Here is an 18,077-nt window from a genome sequence, read left to right as displayed (position 1 = left end):
GAAATACTGTCTTTATTCTGTGACACTGTACTCTCTTGATTTTCCTTTTTTCACATTTGTTCTCAATCCTCTTCCTAGGTTCTTTCTGAAAATGGTAGGATTTCCTAGAGAATACTATGCTTCTTCTCTGTAGGAAAACCCTCCATGGATGATTTTACTCATTGTCATGGCTTCAGTTATCATTTATATGTTAATGATTTCCAAATTTACATCTTTATCCTGAGCTTCATTTTTTTGGTATCAATCTATCTACTAACACTGTTTGCTTGGAAGTCTCATTAGGAACTTTAATTCATCTTACCAAACTTCTTCATCATATTTTCAAACTAGCTCTTTCTTTATGCTTTATATCAGTGTAAGTACCACTGTCCACCAGGTTGCCTAAGCCAGAAACCAGAGTGTCATCCTTGACTCTTCCCCTCTTCCCATCTCTTACCCCCAAAATCTAGTTAGCCAACAAGTCCTATTGAATTTGTATCCTAACATATTCACTTGCTCCATCTCTCTACTAAGTAGCTATCATTTCATCTTCTCTGCTTCTTGTCTTATTCTCTTATTGCATCCTGAAGCTCTGTTTGATTTGATGATCTAATAGTATTATTCCACTGAAAAACATTTTGATAACTCCTTTTAGATTTTAGGTCAAAAAACCTAACTATTGGGTCAAGGCACCTAACATGACTTACAAAATTCTTCATGATTTGGCTTTTGGCATCTCTCTCTGGCTTCACATTCTTCCCTTGTTCTACAATTGCATCATGTGAAAATTTGCACATTTTTGAATGTGGTATTCATCTCCCCCCTGCACCCCACCCTTACGTTTCCTGATCATATTTCATGCTGCTTTCTTTCTTTTTTTTTTTTTTTTTGTCTTTTGTGTTGTTGTTGTTTTTTTTTTTTTTTTTTTTTTTTGTTGTTGTTGTTGTTGCTATTTCTTGGGCCGCTCCCGCGGCATATGGAGGTTCCCAGGCTAGGGGTTGAATCGGAGCTGTAGCCACCGGCCTACGCCAGAGCCACAGCAACGCGGGATCCGAGCCACGTCTGCAACCTACACCACAGCTCACGGCAACGCCGGATCGTTAACCCACTGAGCAAGGGCAGGGACCTAACCCGCAACCTCATGGTTCCTAGTCGGATTCGTTAACCACTGCGCCACGACGGGAACTCCCTCTTTCTCATCTTTAATTAGCTATTTCCTACTCATCCCTCAAGTGTGAACTTAGACATCACTTGATCTGTCCAAGAAACCTCTGATTCTTTAGGTCTGGATTTAGAGACCCTTCTTGGTATGGCATGGTAGATGCAATGATGACAAAAAGCAGAGGAGTGACAGAATATGTAGTCTTCAGAAGCAGGGAAGTATAGGGAGAACATTCTAGACAGAAGTTTTCTCTGGCATTATTTCTTGACCTCCCACACTGGTACATAAGTGCATGGTTCTTGCTCTGGTTTATGCTCCCATTGTAGTGGTATCACATTTTAAGTTAAACAGTTTAAATAGTCGGGGTTTTTACATTATTATGATTGAAAATAATTCATGGTTAGGGCAAGTAATGCCCTATCATCATCAGAATTCTTTATTGTTGTCAGTCTTAAAAATTGTATGCTATATTTTCTTTATAATAGTTTTTCCTAATGCTTTAACATTTCCACCACATGCCCATCAATGATACTTTCCTTGTGCTGAAATCCATGGGGTTCCTTCTTCTGTCTGGAGTCAGCTCTTCTCCCCTTCAGTCTGGATTCATTCTCTGTTCTTATTGTGTAACTGTAGGTGGGATTTTCTTTGCTCTGCTTCTATGTGGGGAGTTTGTTTTGTGGCATTCTGGCTTCCTTTGTTTCAGTAGACATCTTCAATTTGTAACAGATCCTCCAGTAGCTTTCTAGTAAAAGATAATGGGAGATAAAGTTTTTGAGAACTTGCACATTGGAAATAAAATTTATTCCAGCTGGAAACAATCAAGTTTGTCTGGATATGAAATCTTAAATTGAGAATTGTTTTCCCTGGAGTTTGGCAGGCATTGCTTCTGTTTTCTGGAGCTTCATTGTTGCTGAAGAGATGTTTAATGCAATGCTGAATCTCTCTTCCTTTTTTTTTTTTTTTTTTTTGTCTTTTTAGGGCTGCACCAGCAGCATATGGAGTTTCCAGGGTAGGGATCAGATCCAAGCCTCAGTTGCAATCTATGCCACAGTTGCAGCAGTACTGGATCCTTAACCCACTGTGCCAGGCCAGGCCAGGGATCCTGTGCTCCACTGTGCCTGGTACTCCAGAGATGCCACCGATCCTGTTGTGCATAATGGGAACTCTTCTGATACTCTTTTTTATGGTCAATTTTTTCCCTCTCTGAAAACATTTGTATATTTATGATTTTAAAACATTTGCTAATATGTGTCTGTAGGCCTTTTTTTTCATTCACTGGGCACTTAGTAGGTGATACAGGTGACTAATGTCCTTTGCGTGGGAAATCTGTCTTGTTGTTTTAATTTCTGGGTGATTTTCTTGATTTTAACTTTTAGTCCTTTTTTGAATTTTTTATTTTGGTGATCATAGTTTTAATTCTAGCAGCTGCTGGCTTTTATATATAAAATGTTGCTATTCTTGCCTTATGGATACAGCCTCTACTTTTACCTCTCTGAATCTATTATTTACAGGGGTTATTTTTTTTATTTATTTGGTGTTTGCTTTTTCTCTGCTCCCTATTGACTATTTTGTTGTTGTTTACTTTAGTTTCTGATTTCTTGTTGGCTATTATGTATATTGCGTCAGTGAATATTCTAGTACGCATTTTTGGTTTGGGGTTTATACAGGAGTAGAAATGCTAGGTCATAGAGTTCATATGTTCAGTTTTATTAGATGCTACCATGTAGTTTTCCAAAGTGGTTGTATAAAGTTACCCGTCTACCAGCAGTGTACAGTTGCTTCAAATACTTATCATTACTTGATATTGTCAGTCTTTAAAATTCTGAACATTCTTGTATGTGTTGAGTTTTAACTCTCATTTCCTTGATATTTAATGCTATTGTGCACTGACTGTATGTCTGTTGGCCATACAGATATCCTTTCTTTTGAAGTGCCTTGAGTCTTTTATGCATTGTTCTGTTTTGTCGTTTGTCTTTTTCTCGTTGACTGGTGTGAGTTCTGTGTTATTTGCTGTTATTTTGTTTAGGATTTTTTGCATTTATATTCACAAGAGAGATTGACTTACATTTTTCTTTTCTCATAACTTTCTTCTCAAGCTTTAGTATCAAGGTTTTTCTGGCCTTGTAAAATAATCTGGGAGGTGATCTCTCTTTTAATATTCTCTGGAAGAGTTTGTATAAGATTGATACTTTTCTTTAAATGTTTGGAAGAATTAATTGTGAAGTCATCTCAGCATAATTGTTGTTTTTAAATGGAGAGGCTTAAAATTACAGATTGAATTTAGTAAGTAATAAGTAGACGAATGAATATCTATAGTTTCTGTTTCTTCTTATGCCAACTTTGAGAATGTATTTTTCTGGGAATTTGTGCATTTCATAATTTTCAAAGTTAGTAGTATAAGGTTGTTCATGATATTTTCTAATAATATTTTTAATGTTTGTAGTATCTGCTGTGATATCCTCCTTTCTCTGATGGAGGTAGTATCTAGATGAATGGTGGAATGAAGTATTGGGGAGAACATTTTTAACAAGTTTTAAACTCAGTCTATATATGCACTTTTGCCCATGGAAATTCAAACTCCAATTTTATCATCAAATTTATTAAGATATATTTATTAAGAATAAGTTGGCTAATTATAATGGGTTATGCTTTGTCTTATTTGACACTTATTGCCTTGAAGTAATTTTCTAGTAATATTTGAGACCTTTGCTTTCTCATTGTCTGTATTTGCTTACCGTTTCCTTACTCTTTATTGTCATCTTTCTGAGTCCCTTTATTTTTACGGACTTTTTTGCATAAAACATAACAGTTAATTTTTTTTTCCTGTCTGATCCGAGGATCTTTTTTTCTTTGATAGCTGAGTTGATCATTGCCTTTATTGATTTTAAAGATATGTTTGGTTTTGATTCTGTCATTCTATTTATATACTGTTTTAATATTTTATGGTCATTTTCTAGTGTTTCTATTTTTGTTCTGAGGTCTAGGTTTTCCATTTAAATGAATACATCTGATAATTTTAAGGATTAGTAACATGATTTAGTTCTAGTTGTGTTTTAAATGATACATATATACTTGTATTTCTTGATTTATTGATCATAAAAAGGAAATAGTATTTATTGATGTCCCAAGATTAAAAAAATGAGTCAATTTACACTGTTGGAATTAGTTTTAAGAAAGCTTTTCTGAAGGGCATCTCTTCTGATAAAACAGTTGAGTGGGTTTTGAAGTCATTAATTCATTTATTCAATAGCATATATTGCTGCTTATATTATAGGTACTGTACAAACACAAAAATCAGACATGCACCCTACCCTTGTAAAACTTCCAGTCTAATAAAGAAAACAAACACTGAACAAATTATTACAGCTGTGTGGAAAAGTGACAAACAAGTGAAATAAAGGATCACGTATACATCCCTATGTGGACTTACATATTAATAAGAAAATGGTTGTTACAACTTTTGCTGTGGGAGTAGCACATGGAGAACTTACAGGCCTCGTGAATGAGAACTTACTCCATAGTTGTCTTAGGATAATGGTACCTTTTTAGGCATTTGAGGTATTACCTGCCCCCTGTGTGTGAGTTTGTTGGTGTTCATGACAAAGTTTAGACCAGCAGCTGCAGCAAGTTACTGCACCTCCATCCTCTTCAACTCGAATGTTTGCCTTTTGCTTCATCTTTCCATCGTCTTTAGCCCAGATTATTATCTTTTGCCTTAACAAGCAGCCACATGAATCAAGCTTTTCCTTGATTTACATAATAATTTTCTTCTCATTATATAGCCTTTCTTCCTAGGCCACTCCCCCCAAATAAGGGGGTAGCCCATGTTTGACTTTTGATGTTTGCTGGCTGCGGTATTAAGTTAAATTGGTTTTGCTGACCCAAACTAGACAACTCAGACATCATATGGGGTTGATTTGAAATAGAGCAGTTTATAAACTGGACAGTGAATTCCTTCTGGGCAGGAAACACCGTTCCTCTGTGTAGCCCTGATCCAGTGTCTTGCATATTTAGCTTCCCATGAGTCACTAAATATAAAGTGTACATTTTTGGGGGTTTGCTTCATTCTACAAATACATGACAAGATCTTTTGTTCTTTGATTAGATTTCACAAAAGCCTTAGAAAAGTGAATAAGATATTCATTGAACTTATGAAATCCTAACATTAGAAAGTATTCTGATCAATTCAATAAAAATTTTATATTTTCAAAGAACTTTCTCATCTTTTTTCAGTGTTTTGATAACCCTCTGAGATAGATAAGACAGTTATTAATATTTCTATTTTACTAGTGAAAATACATACAAAGGCAATTAAGTGACTTCCCTAAGACAGCACATCTATTTCGTGGTTGAGTTAGAACTAAACCATTAAGCTTCCAAATGAGTTTTTTTTTACTGTTACCCTATATTCCCTTTACTACAGATTCATCCCATGCAATTTGAGTGTCTCATATGATGCTTTTCTGAGGACTGTGCAGGCTAAAACGCATAAAATGGTTAGTTTTTTTTGTTTGTTTTTAGGGCCGCACTTGTGGCACATGGAAGTCCCCAGGCTAGGGGTTGAATCAGAGCTGCAGCTGCCGACCTACGCCACAGCCACAGCAATGCTGGATCCTTAACCTACTGATCGAGGCCAGGATCGAACCCTCATCCTCATGGATTCTAGTTGGGTTTGTTACCACTGAACTGCAATGGGAACTCCCTAAATGGTTAGATTTTAAAGGTAATTTTTTCATTCTTCTACTTTACAAAGTATTAACACTTCTGTCCTCAAATACTTGGCAAGGTATATTATGTCTTACATGTTTTAAATATTTGTTTTCATTGGAAAAATGCTTGTCTTATTTCTTTGACAGTTACTGCTAGAAGTTTTAATTTGTTGCTTAAGAGTAATAGAAAATGCAGAAAAATACGGAGAAACATAAATGGCAGACTTTCGAAAGTCTTCTGACAGTAAGCAATGACGGTAGTGAAGGCGGGCAAAGGAGGCTTGAATCAGGAATTGGATTTAGTAATTAGAAGGTTACTGTGGCCTTGGGCAGGTCAGCATTAATATAGTGGGAGGAGTAGAGTCCAGGTTAGAAGGAAAGAATGAATGGAAAATGGAGAAATCAAAAAGTTTCTCTCCTAGTGGCAGGAGGAAGACAGATGACTTGAGGGAGAAGTAGTGTCAGTAACGGCATTTTTAGGTTCACCGTGCACCAGTGTATCTGCCACTTCAGGAGAAGATGCCCGAGGAGAGGAAGGGGTAAAATGGAAAGTGTGAGAGGAGGATTTGGTCAAATTGATGTGTAGGATCAGGAGGAGGCAGGAGAAGACACAACCAAGCACCAAGTATAGAAATAGTCTTAAGAAGACAGCAGGATGCTTAATCCTTTAGGACAGGAGAAAAGTGGAAGAAGGGTAGGAGGGTCCAGGGATGATCTCAGGGGATCGGAGGAGGGGTAACTGAAGAAGCTCAGAGCCTTTGGGTTAAAACTGCTGGTATTTCTAGTCAGCCTCAGAGTCGTTTACTACAGGCTTCTTGGCTTGTAGTATTTAAAATGAACAATTAGGTTCATTTTAATTTTCACCTTGTAGTATTTAAAACGAACAATTAGGTAGAGGAGTTTGGATATATAGGAGTTATAGATTTAGTTTCATTTATTGAAATCTCAGTGTGTTTCTATAGAATCAGTTTAATTTTTTTTCTAATGGGGATTATAATTTCAAAAGGTAAGGGAAGATGCATTTTAAGATAAGATATGAAACTGATAGGAAAACACAGGTTTTAAGTTTTGGTGTGGCTCAATTTAGTGGAGTGCTTTTTCCAGGGCTTTTTATTTAGAATTGGCAAGGCTCTACTGTTAGCTACATATCTAAGAATTCACAGAAGTTAAAATTCTAAAAGATCAACCGAGTGGTTCTATTTTGTTGCTCTGCCCATACTTGAACACCTAAGGTCATTCTGAATGGAGCTGTGTTTTTTCTCAGAAGTCAATGACAGATCTGCACATACTTGTGGTCTCTGCTCCTGTGGTAATAACAGAGAGCTCCCTCTAAAACCATACAGATGCTTTCTAACTTACGGGTTGGGATACAAAATGTCATGTTTCAGTTGTTTGGAACTCCACATCTTCCAATAGAAATGATACTATAAATGGTTCCAGCATCCCAGACCAGCCCATAAAAGACCATTGAATCTAAAGTGTGTCTGAGTTATTAAAAATAGGAACTGTTTATGACCATGTTTCTATCAGGAAATGTGTTAAATTTCACCTTTTAAGGGTAGAAGTGTTTCTTCCACTTCTACTTTATCTTTCTCAGCCCCTAGTTGTCTGGCAGTGCTGAAGGAGGCCCCCAGCTCTTTATTGTGGTTCTGATAAGGCCCAGGACAGAAGAGCTGGGATAGAGACTTTTTGAAAGTGGAGAAAGGAGCTGACTGCCATGATGCATGTGCCAAGGGAGAGGCCCCCTTCCTGTTTGAGCCGTGACACCTGCCATTGTAACCCTCCTACCCTCCTGTTCCCTTTCTTCTTCCCTGGACCCATGGTTCTCAGCCAAGACCTGATTTTGTCCTTCCCACCCAAACTCCACATAACCGGGGACATTTGGCAGTGGCCACAGGCATTCTTGGTTATCACAGCAGGGGTGTACTGCTGGTACCTAGTGGGTGTAGACCAGGGATGCTGCTAAACATCCAGAACCAAAATTGTCCAACCCAAAATGTCAATAATGGCAAGATTGAGAAACTCTTGGTCTAGGTCATTGCTGCTGGTTCAAGTGTTTTTCCATTCTTGCTTCACTGCAGAACAGAAATGTAGTTGGTTTCCAGATTCTCTAACTTCTATTCTTGAAACAAGCGCAGAGCCTTTATGAGGTTTTCCTGAGGGCTCTACTCTCATCACAACATGGAAATAGACTAAGTAAAAATAACAAGGAAATTACAGTTTCAGGGAATCTTAATGAAAAGCTTCCATGTTATCCACTGGACCTTAAATAGAGCAAAATTCTGATCCTTCTTTAGGCCTCAGGTCCTTCTTCGCCATTATGGTTTCCTCCTTCCCTGGGTTTCCCTCTTTCCCACCCTTACAGCTCCACCATAGAGCACCTCGGCAGGGGTCCTCTTTCCTCTCCTCCAGATGAGGATCTTAGGCTACTCTACAAGGAGTGAGGGGATGTTCCCTTTGTTATTGCATAGATCTGGCCCAAAGTACTTCCTCCTTCTTTCAGGGAATTCACAGAATGAAATTATACTGCAGCATTTCCCGAAGTACTGCTGCACAGGGTAGGGGGTCTCCTGTCTCTGCTGGTCTCTCCTCTTTTCCATCCTGCCTGGTACCACCCCTCTGGCTTCCGGGTCACGTGACCTGAGCAGTGGCTTAGAAGGGCCCTGTGCCTGGTCAAATGCTCTGCTTTCTTCATGATATGATCTTAGTTCTTTCTGAACAGGGGGGCCTCACGTTTTCATTTTGAACTCAGCCCTGCAAATTATGTAGCTGGTCCTGCCTACCAAAGTTCTCCCAACCAAACTTGGGTCTAGGAGAGACTGGCTCAGGTGAGAAAAGGAAGAGGAAGGGATTTTTAGATGCTTGTAGCAGCAAGAAAGCCCTGGTGGAAAATCTGGGTGGGAAGGGCAGATTCGAATGAATGTTTCAGTCTTCATTCAGAAATACCTCACAGAGCAGACTCTTTCTGGTTTGCTGATATTTATCACTTTTAATAAGATGACTATTTTTTTTTTTTTTTTTTTTTTTTTTAATTTTATTTTCCCACTGTACAGCAAGGGGGTCAGGTTATCCTTACATGTATACATTACAATTACAGTTTTTCCCCCACCATTTCTTCTGTTGCAACATGAGTATCTAGACATAGTTCTCAATGCTATTCAGCGGGATCTCCTTGTAAATCTATTCTACGTTGTGACTGATAAGCCCAAGCTCCCAATCCCTCCCACTCCCTCCCCCTCCCATCAGGCAACCACAAGTCTCTTCTCCAAGTCCATGATTGATTTTCTTTTCTGAGGAGATGTTCATTTGTGCTGGATATTAGATTCCAGTTATAAGTGATGTCATATGGTATTTGTCTTTGTCTTTCTGGCTCATTTCACTCAGTATGAGATTCTCTAGTTCCATCCATGTTGCTGCAAATGGCATGATGTCATCCTTTTTTATGGCTGAGTAGTATTCCATCGTGTATATATACCACATCTTCCGAATCCAATCCTCTGTCGATGGACATTTGGATTGTTTCCATGTCCTGGCTATTGTGAATAGTGCTGCAATGAACATGCGGGTGCATGTGTCTCTTTTAAGTAGAGCTTTGTCCGGATAGATGCCCAAGAGTGGGATTGCAGGGTCATATGGAAGTTCTATGTATAGATTTCTAAGGTATCTCCAAACTGTTCTCCATAGTGGCTGTACCAGTTTACATTCCCACCAGCAGTGCAGGAGGGTTCCCTTTTCTCCACAGCCCCTCCAGCACTTGTTATTTGTGGATTTATGAATGATGGCCATTCTGACTGGTGTGAGGTGGTATCTCATGGTAGTTTTGATTTGCATTTCTCTTATAATCAGCGATGTTGAGCATTTTTTCATGTGTTTGTTGGCCATCTGTATATAATAAGATGACTATTTACTAGGTGCTATTGTGTGATCAGCAGTGTGCTAGATGCCATGAGTAAAACTAAGCAGTAAATTTGATATTTGTTCCCTACTGGGTGTATTCAAGTGTTTATAAAACCTCCTTATTTAGTGTCCATCACCTTTTGAGATTGTTTTTATTGTCCCGTTCCATAGGGTAGGAAACTGAAATGGGTTTAGTTGTCCAGCTTTCTAAAACTAGTAAATGGCAAAGCAAGGATCTGAACCCAGGTTGGTCTGATTGTAAAGGCCAGTCCCCTTGATTCTGCTACTCAGAAGTTCAGTATCCCTACCCTCAGGGTTGACGCTCATTTTGAGGTCATAGTATACATAGAAAGTCAATTTCTTTTAATCAGTTAATTTTTTAAAAACACCACACATGTTTTTCATTTTTCAAATTAAATGTAATGGTAGATGAAAATGTTACTGGTGTATTTGATCTAAATGCTTTTCCATGTGTTCCTGAGGAATAGATATTAACATAAGTAACCTAAAACAGTATTCTTTTTTTTCCCATTTAGTTATTTATTTATTTCAAATTTTTTATTGAAGTATAGTTGATTTACAATGTGTTAATTTCTGCTATACAGCAAAGTGACTCAATTATACATATATACATTCTTTTTTATATTCTTTTCCATTATGATTTATGCCAGGATACTGAATATAGTTCCCTGTGCTATACAGTAGGACTTTTTTGTTTATACATTCCGTAGGTAGTAGTTTGTATCTACTGCTTCCAAACTCCCAGTCCATCCTTCCTCCACCCCTCTGCCCCGTGGCAACCACAAGTCTGTCTTCTATGTCTATAAGTCTGCTAAAACAGTATTTTTTTTTTTTTTTTTTTTTTTTTTTTTGTCTTTTGTCTCCATACCTGCAGCATGTGGAGATTTCCAGGCTAGGGGTCAGATTGGAGCTGTAGCTGCTGGCCTATGCCAGGGCCATAGTAACTTGGGATCTGAGCCACATCTGTGACCTACAGCACAGCTCACGGCAACTCCAGATCCCCAACCCACTGTGCAAGGCCAGGGATCAAACCTGCGTCCTCATGGATGCTAGTCAGATTGTTTCTGCTAAGCTACGACAGGAACTCCTAAAACAGTATTCTTATAGAAAAAACTCAAAAACCTTCAGTTTGGTATGCTTTGTAAATCATTCCCTCTTTTTTTTTTATGAAATGTCTGCTAACACTCCAGATGTAACTTATCTGAAAGGTTTCTTGGAGTGGGGGTCTCAGTCTTTAATTTCCATCCACCAAGTAAAAAAATGTGGTATTCAATGTCATTGATATTTGCAGTTAATTCTAAGAAAGCTAATTTTTAAAGAATATATATCATACCTATTCTTTGGTTTTTCTCATGTGAGCTACTCCAAATTATTGTTTGATATCAGTTTAATACCCATGCCGGCTTTAGCCTAAATACATTACACGACTAGGCCTCTTGTAGGAGGAGGGAGGCATCGGCACCAATCACCTGCAGTAGGCAATTTGCACAGTACTATGTAGTAGGTAAGTGGATTAAAAGCAACTTCATAATTTTCTTAGCAGTTACCAATCTTTCATCCGCTTTTGATTTCATGAATTAGTAGGGTCTCAGGCCTCTTACTGTTACCCCGGAGCCAAACCTATAAATGTTCTTCCAGAGCTTTTACCATTAAGATCAGGACTGTCTAATTCCCACTGACCTGAATGTTTACTCCAACTGCGCCATTGACTAGTTGCGCATCCTTGGTAAGTTACTGTACGTGGGAGTGATGGTATCTTCAAAATGCTATAGGAAGGACTAATCAAATTACTGCTCATAAAACCCTGAGCACAGGGCCAGGCTGAAGAAAGGGGCTTGGTGGGTAAGTGTAGTTTGTCATCTTCCTCCTCTTATCCCACCAAGAGACTATGACTGGGCATAAACAGAACTTTGGGCAAGCCCTTTCTCTGTTTACACCTAAACAGTTTAGCATACTCTTAAACATGCTTTGACACATGTCCTCCTACAGTGAAAAACATAAAGACAAGTATCTTCCTCCAGTGCTCTTCAAGGAGAGGATAGCATAATATGTTTTTATCTTCTGCTAAAATTAGGAATCAAACTTGGTGGTGGGGGGGTGGTCCTCAGTGATTGGTATACACAGCTTTGTGTGGGCCCTCCTGTTCTCTCAGCACAGATCAGACCAGCCTTTCTCAAACTGAGATCCCCAACCTGCGTCAGAATTACCTCAGGCACTTGTAAAAAAAATGAACTCAAATTAGCTTTCTAACCCCAGCCCTAATGAGCAGAATCCCTAGGGCTGAGGCCTTGGAACATGTATTTAAAATAAACCACCCTGGTTATTCTTGTGTATAAAAAACATTTAGAAATACTGGCCTGTTCTCTCCATCTCACCTCCCTGCCTTTGCTTCAACTGTTTCCTTGGGTTGGAGTAATCTTTCCTCTTCTGTAGAATTCTTACACATTTTTCAAGAGCTACTTCTTCCTAAAGGCCTTTCCAGATTCTTCCAAATTGAAGTTAATTTTGTATCTTCATTATTCCAGGTATCAGAGTCTACCTTACAGAGTTTCATTAGTTTTCCACCAAATAGTAAGTTTTGTTAGTTTTCCACCAAATAGTAAGATTTGTTAGTTTTCCGCCAAATAGTAATAGGCGGTGATAATAATGACCAGCCCCGGTGCCCAGCAACATATATAATAGGCACTATAAGAATATTTGTTGAACTTGGATCAGTTCTCTACTTACTTTTTTCCAGTAAACCCTTCTGTTCTGACTTCCTGGAAAGAGCACAAATACCCTCTGAGGACATGTATATTAAGCTCAGGGTGGTGGAGGGCACTCCCAATGAACACAAACAGCCTGAGCTCCCAGCACCACAGAACAGGGATGTGTGTTTGTGTATGTTGTGAGGAGTTGTTTGGTATCCCCCTTCCTTACTCTTTGGATATCATTTGTTTTTGTTTTTGTTTCCTTTTCTTTTTAGGGCCACACTTGTGGAATATGGAGGTTCCCAGGCTAGGGGTCTCATTGGAGCTGTAGCTGCTGGCCCCACAGCAACTCGGGATCCGAGCCGAATGCCAGATCCTTAACCCACTGAGTGAGGCCAGGGATCAAACCCGTGTCCTCATGGATGCTAGTCGGGTTGGTTAACCACTGAGCCATGACGGGAACTCCTGGATATCATTTGGAAGACAAGTTGAACGCCCAAGTCCCAAATAAGTTCACGGCCAATTAGAAAAGAAAACGCTACAGTTGTATTCTGGGTTGGTGCCATTTTCAGGAAACCAGTTTGATGGTTCATCTCACTCAAGAAGCAGCTTTCATAACACACCATCATGTTTGTCTTTTTAGTCTCTAAGATAAAAGCACATGCAGCTGTGCATCCACTGATCTCACAGAGGCACTTACTCCATTCATGTGAGGAGCAAAGGTGTAGAGCTGAACTCCATTTCCCAGTAAGATGGTTTCTCCAAAGCTGTGCTATCCCTGCCAGTGATATTTTAGGCACTTTTTGGATTTTGGATGACTTTTAATCCCATTGTATGCTTCTCCATCTACTAGTTTCCAGGATAGGGCACTGGGGCCTTGCCTAGATGTTTGGCAGTATAAAATGATGCACACATGGGAGCTCTCCAGCTTGCTTATATACTGGAGAATGACAAAGAAAACATGATATTTGAGACATCAGGACAGTCTGATTAGTGGGGATTAGACAGGGATGTAATAACTGAGGGTGATAGCACATGAGGGGATTTCTCCAAATATTACATCACTGATCCTCAAAAGTATTACACTGATTATTTGACCTCACACCGGTCAGCAAGGTTAAGCAGAGAAAAATCATTGGATTTGGCAGGTCAAATCAGGTTTTCATTGGGTCGGTTAGGATTTATGAAAGCAGTAGGGTTCATGCAAGTTTGGTGGCAGAGACAGGACAGCTCTCCCAGAAGGGGACTCCTTACGAATTTAGGGAGACTTGTCTTTTTGTTATTTCTTTTTTTTTTTTTTTTTATCTTTTCAATATTTCTGTCTTTAGATTTCTAATGGTAGTGCCATAGGAAGAACTCCAGATGACCACAGTCAGTCACCTATAAATACATGGAATATGTAAATGAGTAGACCTGAAGTTTTAAATTCAGGCAGAGGAAGACCCCTCCCTTGCCCTGCACCCTTCCAACACATGCAGGGCTCTCAAGTGACCAGAGATGATGAGAAAAGGTCACTGAATTTGGTAACCTAACTTAATGGAAATTTATGGTATAGGGGATGGGGTAATAAAGTTGCAGTGGGCCTGGGAGAATAGAAATAGTGCATTTTAATCAGTCTTTGAGTAAGTGGCTTGGGGAAAAAAAAAAAGGAAGTCGTAACCGGATAAAGTTTGTATTTATAAATAAACCAGAGTACAGTTCTAGCACCCTAAGGAATTCCGTCCTGCTGAGCCCTTGCAGTGAGACCCTTCCTTCACCCCTAATGCCTGGCAACCATCCCTAGAGTTTTTTTCTTTTTCAGGATGTCATATAAATTCACTCATACAGTATGCCAAAGACTGGCTTCCTTCACTTAGCATAATACCTCTTCAGTGTAAAATTTAAAAATATTTTAAAGTGCAGAATCTCCCTCCTCTCCAAAACAAAACAAGTAGGAGCCTAAGAAGATGGATGTAGAGAAGATGAGTTAGGAACACATTGAAATGTAAAAGAGATCTGGCTCAGGGCAATGGTTCCAGTCCCCACAGTACCTAGGTGAGCTTTTTAGCTTTGAACAAGGGGTGGACAGGAGGGAGAGGAGGACCGTGGTGATCCTGACCAGTTAAATGTTTTCTTTTCTCGAACTAGCCTCCTTTCCTTCTCTGACCTTTCCTTCTGCCCTTCTCTCCAGGATGGGGGTAGGGATGGGAGGAAAATACACATACACACACTCATATAAATACATGTAGCTCTATTTTCATGGCATATGTTGTTCCTTTAGAGTCATTGTCGTATTAGATTCAACTTTGGTTTTAGGTGAGGGCTGTCAGGTGATGCATGGGGGTACCCAGACTTATAATCTAGAGCTGTACACTCACTTCTCAATCCAAGATTTATTTTGCAAAATTTTTCTTTCTAAATTTTTGTTTTTATCCTCCTTCAAAGTAATAGAAATTTAAACATTAAAAATTATAGAATGTAAAAAATTTAACTTTCGATGTCTAGAATTGGAGTTTTTAGATGCAATTTATTGGTAATTATCTGTGTACATAGTTTTTATGCTTTGTTTTTGGTAGTGTTACTTTATTTTTATAAATTATTTCATTTTATTATAAGAGCGCTAACTAATCTCATATTCACTGATTCCTCTGTATACTTTTTCATTAGGAATTAACTGTACTTTTGCTTTTTTTTTTTTTCCCTTCTCTAGTGATATCCAAAGCTTAGATGATGTTATTCCTTCATAGAGGCAGGGTTTCTTGGGACATTTATCACAGTCATCAATTATTACCTTCCCCTAACTATTTTTCATTCATGATGGTTAATGTATTCATGTCCTCATGTATGCTGACCACACATTCTGTTGCTGATATAACTTGTATGGAGATATGACCACATGCTAGAGGTCTTCAAAGGACAGTGAAGCAGGTTACTCTTGGTGCTAGCATTGTGGTTATTATATAATCTAACATATTACTGTTCTACCATAAATAGAATTATTTTACTGTATCTTCTCATTCATCTGGAAGGTGATTATCTGATACTTCTTTTATACTCAGAAGTTAGAATATAAGCCTGAAAAGCCCTCAATTGGTCATATCTTTTTAAGTAAATAAAATAAACCTTGTACCTACTCTGTGACAGGTGTTTACATAGATTGCTTTATTTAATCCCCCACAATGATCGTATGTGTTAGTCATTGCTGCCACATTTTACAGAAGAGGAAATTGAAACTTCTTAGGTTATAAAACTTGTCAAAGGTCATACACCTATAGCTGGGGTTTCAACTTAGGTTTGTATGTCCCCTAAGATCCTCATTCTGAGTCCGTTTACTACCATATTGAATTATCTACATGAATATTTTTTTCACTATTTACTATGTGACAGGCCCTAGGTATCCAGGATTAAAGATAGCTATACAGAATCCTAAGGTATTCCTTTATCTATTTTTTGGGCTGTAGCAAATGTGAAACAGACTAGAAGAGACATGAGGCTTGAGGACAAAGACACTGTCTGTGTCTGTCTTACCTGCTGTTGCATCCGAACAAGCACAGCACATAGTAGTAGCTCAATAAATACATGTCAAACAGATGAATGACATTAGTGTAGGAAGGATATAAAATCAAACAGCAGAACTTCCCAGGACCATTTCGTGTTGAAATAAGCAATCACATACCTCAGTAGCCATGTGGGTATGAAGAGCCTTCAGTGTGCTCACTGAGGCCAGAATGATGACCTGGGCCCACCAAGTGACTAAGGCGACCCAGGCTCTGTGCAACAGGAAGAGAGTCACTCATGAATGTGACATCCTGTTCAAAAAGCAAGGAAGTATGTAAGACATTTTAGAAAAGTTTCCATAAAAAATGACTCTTTCCCCCCTTAAATTATGCTGAAGGGCTAAACTTCAGTGTCTTGGAAAAAAAAATCACATAGACAGAGGAGTTCTTTCCCTAATGCTATTGGATAATAGGATATTACATCATGTAGTTTGTTTTCTTTTCCCTGACAAATTATAACTTTAAACTTTCATGCCGAACGAATCTTTAAAAAAAGGCCAGTTATACTTTGGGAAGATACCTTATAAAGGGCTACATGTATTACATAGCACTTAACAATCTATAGTATGTAACAAGTGACTAGGTTGCATAGAATAACAAAACAATTTTTGCGTAATACCATTTGAAAGAGTTTTGATGTGTTCATCAAAGTTATTCATGTTTGGAATATCATTTAGTTTTTCATAAGGGAAAAAATGGAGAAATTAGGAGACTATTGAAATGATTTCAATTTCATTATTCAACAGCATCGATGCGCTACTTTCTTGTTCCAAGAATGTATCTATTAACAGTGATGTTTTGCCTTACAGCTTTTCTGGGAGAAGAGGCTACAAGGACTTAGTGCATCAGATGTAACAGAACAAATTATAAAAACCATGGAACTACCTAAAGGTCTTCAAGGTATTATCCAAGTTCAGTTGAGCAGTACCTACTATATGCCAGGCTCTGTGTTAGATGCAGTGGAGCCGGGCATAACTGAGACAAGTCTTTGCTGTGGGGACTGTATACCTTGCTGGATGATGGACCTCCTGGGTTTTGGTAAACCCAGAGGAAATGTACCTGAAAAACTTGTGCATTGCAGAGATTCTTCAGGGAGGTGTCATACTTAAGATTTTTTCTGTGTGTACATTTTGGCTTTAGATCAGTTAGGTTTCGCACGTAAATTTACCCACGTGCTGCTTTTAGACCCAGATGCAGCTGAGTGGCAGAATATCCCAAGCTTCCTGCTTGAAGCAGCATCTGGCTCCGGCACTTGTTCTTTCTCTCCTGCTCTCGTCAAGAGAGCAGCCAACAGCTCTCCTTCTGCTTCTCCCTCCACAAACTGCTGCTCCATGTAGCAGTGGGAGCAGATGCCCATTGGTCCAGTGACAGCAGGGAGTGGGATGGGAATGGAGAACTCAGCTGGTGGCGTGCTTGTCATGTCTGTTAACTCCAAGCTCTAGAGAAGCATTTGTTTTCAAGTATTAGAACTTTGACTTCTAAACCTCAATATATCCTGGATTGTGCAAAAATGCTTGTGATTCATGGTTAGAATATTGTCTCATCCCTCTATGTTCTTGGAAATCATTGCTTTAACTAATTAACACGTTTAGGACATTAAGCAATGCACTTAAATGTAGCCATGGTTCCAGTCTCCTCCTTATAGTCAAGGTGTGCAATTATTAATTCTGTTAATTTGGATATTTTCTTAGGTATTTGAAAGCCCTACACAAAAAAGATAAGTGTTGAGATATGACTATAAGTTAATGTTAAAAGCTACAGTAGAAACTATTCTAGGACCCTAGGGACACATTAATAGGGATACTTGAGTATAATATAACCTTAGAAGGGACTTAGATCATTAAAATAATTATCCTTGCATGAGGAAATGTAGCCAACTTTTAAAAATTTTAGTACGTTAGAAATTGTATTTTTAGATTGTGTTAAAGTGTTATTAAAAAAAAAAAAAAAAAAAGGAGTTCCTGTCTTGGCTGAGCAGTTAATGGACCCGACTAGTATCCATGAAGATGCACGTTTGATCCCTGGCCTTGCTCAGTGGGTTAGGGTTCCGGCGTTGCCATGAGCTGAGTGTAGCTCAGCTGCA

General features: G+C 38.7%; 1 protein-coding gene and 1 long non-coding RNA gene across 4 annotated transcripts in view; one reads left to right on the top strand and one right to left on the bottom strand.

The window, feature by feature from the left end:
- The window catches only part of MBD2 (methyl-CpG binding domain protein 2), a 70,143-nt gene that overhangs the window by 38,696 nt on the left and 13,370 nt on the right, over nt 1-18,077 (top strand). For all 3 annotated transcript variants that reach the window (XR_014809081.1, XR_014809082.1, XM_013992857.3), the window contains one exon: nt 16,804-16,894. Coding sequence is in view for 1 of the 3 variants with exons in the window: in XM_013992857.3 (XP_013848311.3) it covers nt 16,804-16,894 (91 nt within the window). In the remaining 2 variants the exon portion in view is untranslated. The remainder of the gene's footprint in view (nt 1-16,803; nt 16,895-18,077) is intronic.
- LOC146406299 (uncharacterized) lies at nt 963-17,948 on the bottom strand. Its single transcript, XR_014809090.1, has 2 exons — nt 9,752-17,948; nt 963-8,851 (listed from the first exon to the last, which is right to left on the bottom strand). It is a non-coding gene; the product is annotated as an uncharacterized LOC146406299 (long non-coding RNA).

The sequence above is a fragment of the Sus scrofa genome, chromosome 1 (assembly GCF_054392235.1).
Source record: "Sus scrofa isolate SSC_HxYL_T2T_F1_AM1 chromosome 1, Sscrofa_HxYL_maternal_Yorkshire_Landrace_v2.0, whole genome shotgun sequence".
Taxonomy (NCBI): Eukaryota; Metazoa; Chordata; class Mammalia; order Artiodactyla; family Suidae; genus Sus; species Sus scrofa.
This window is presented reverse-complemented; position numbering and strand designations above follow the sequence as displayed.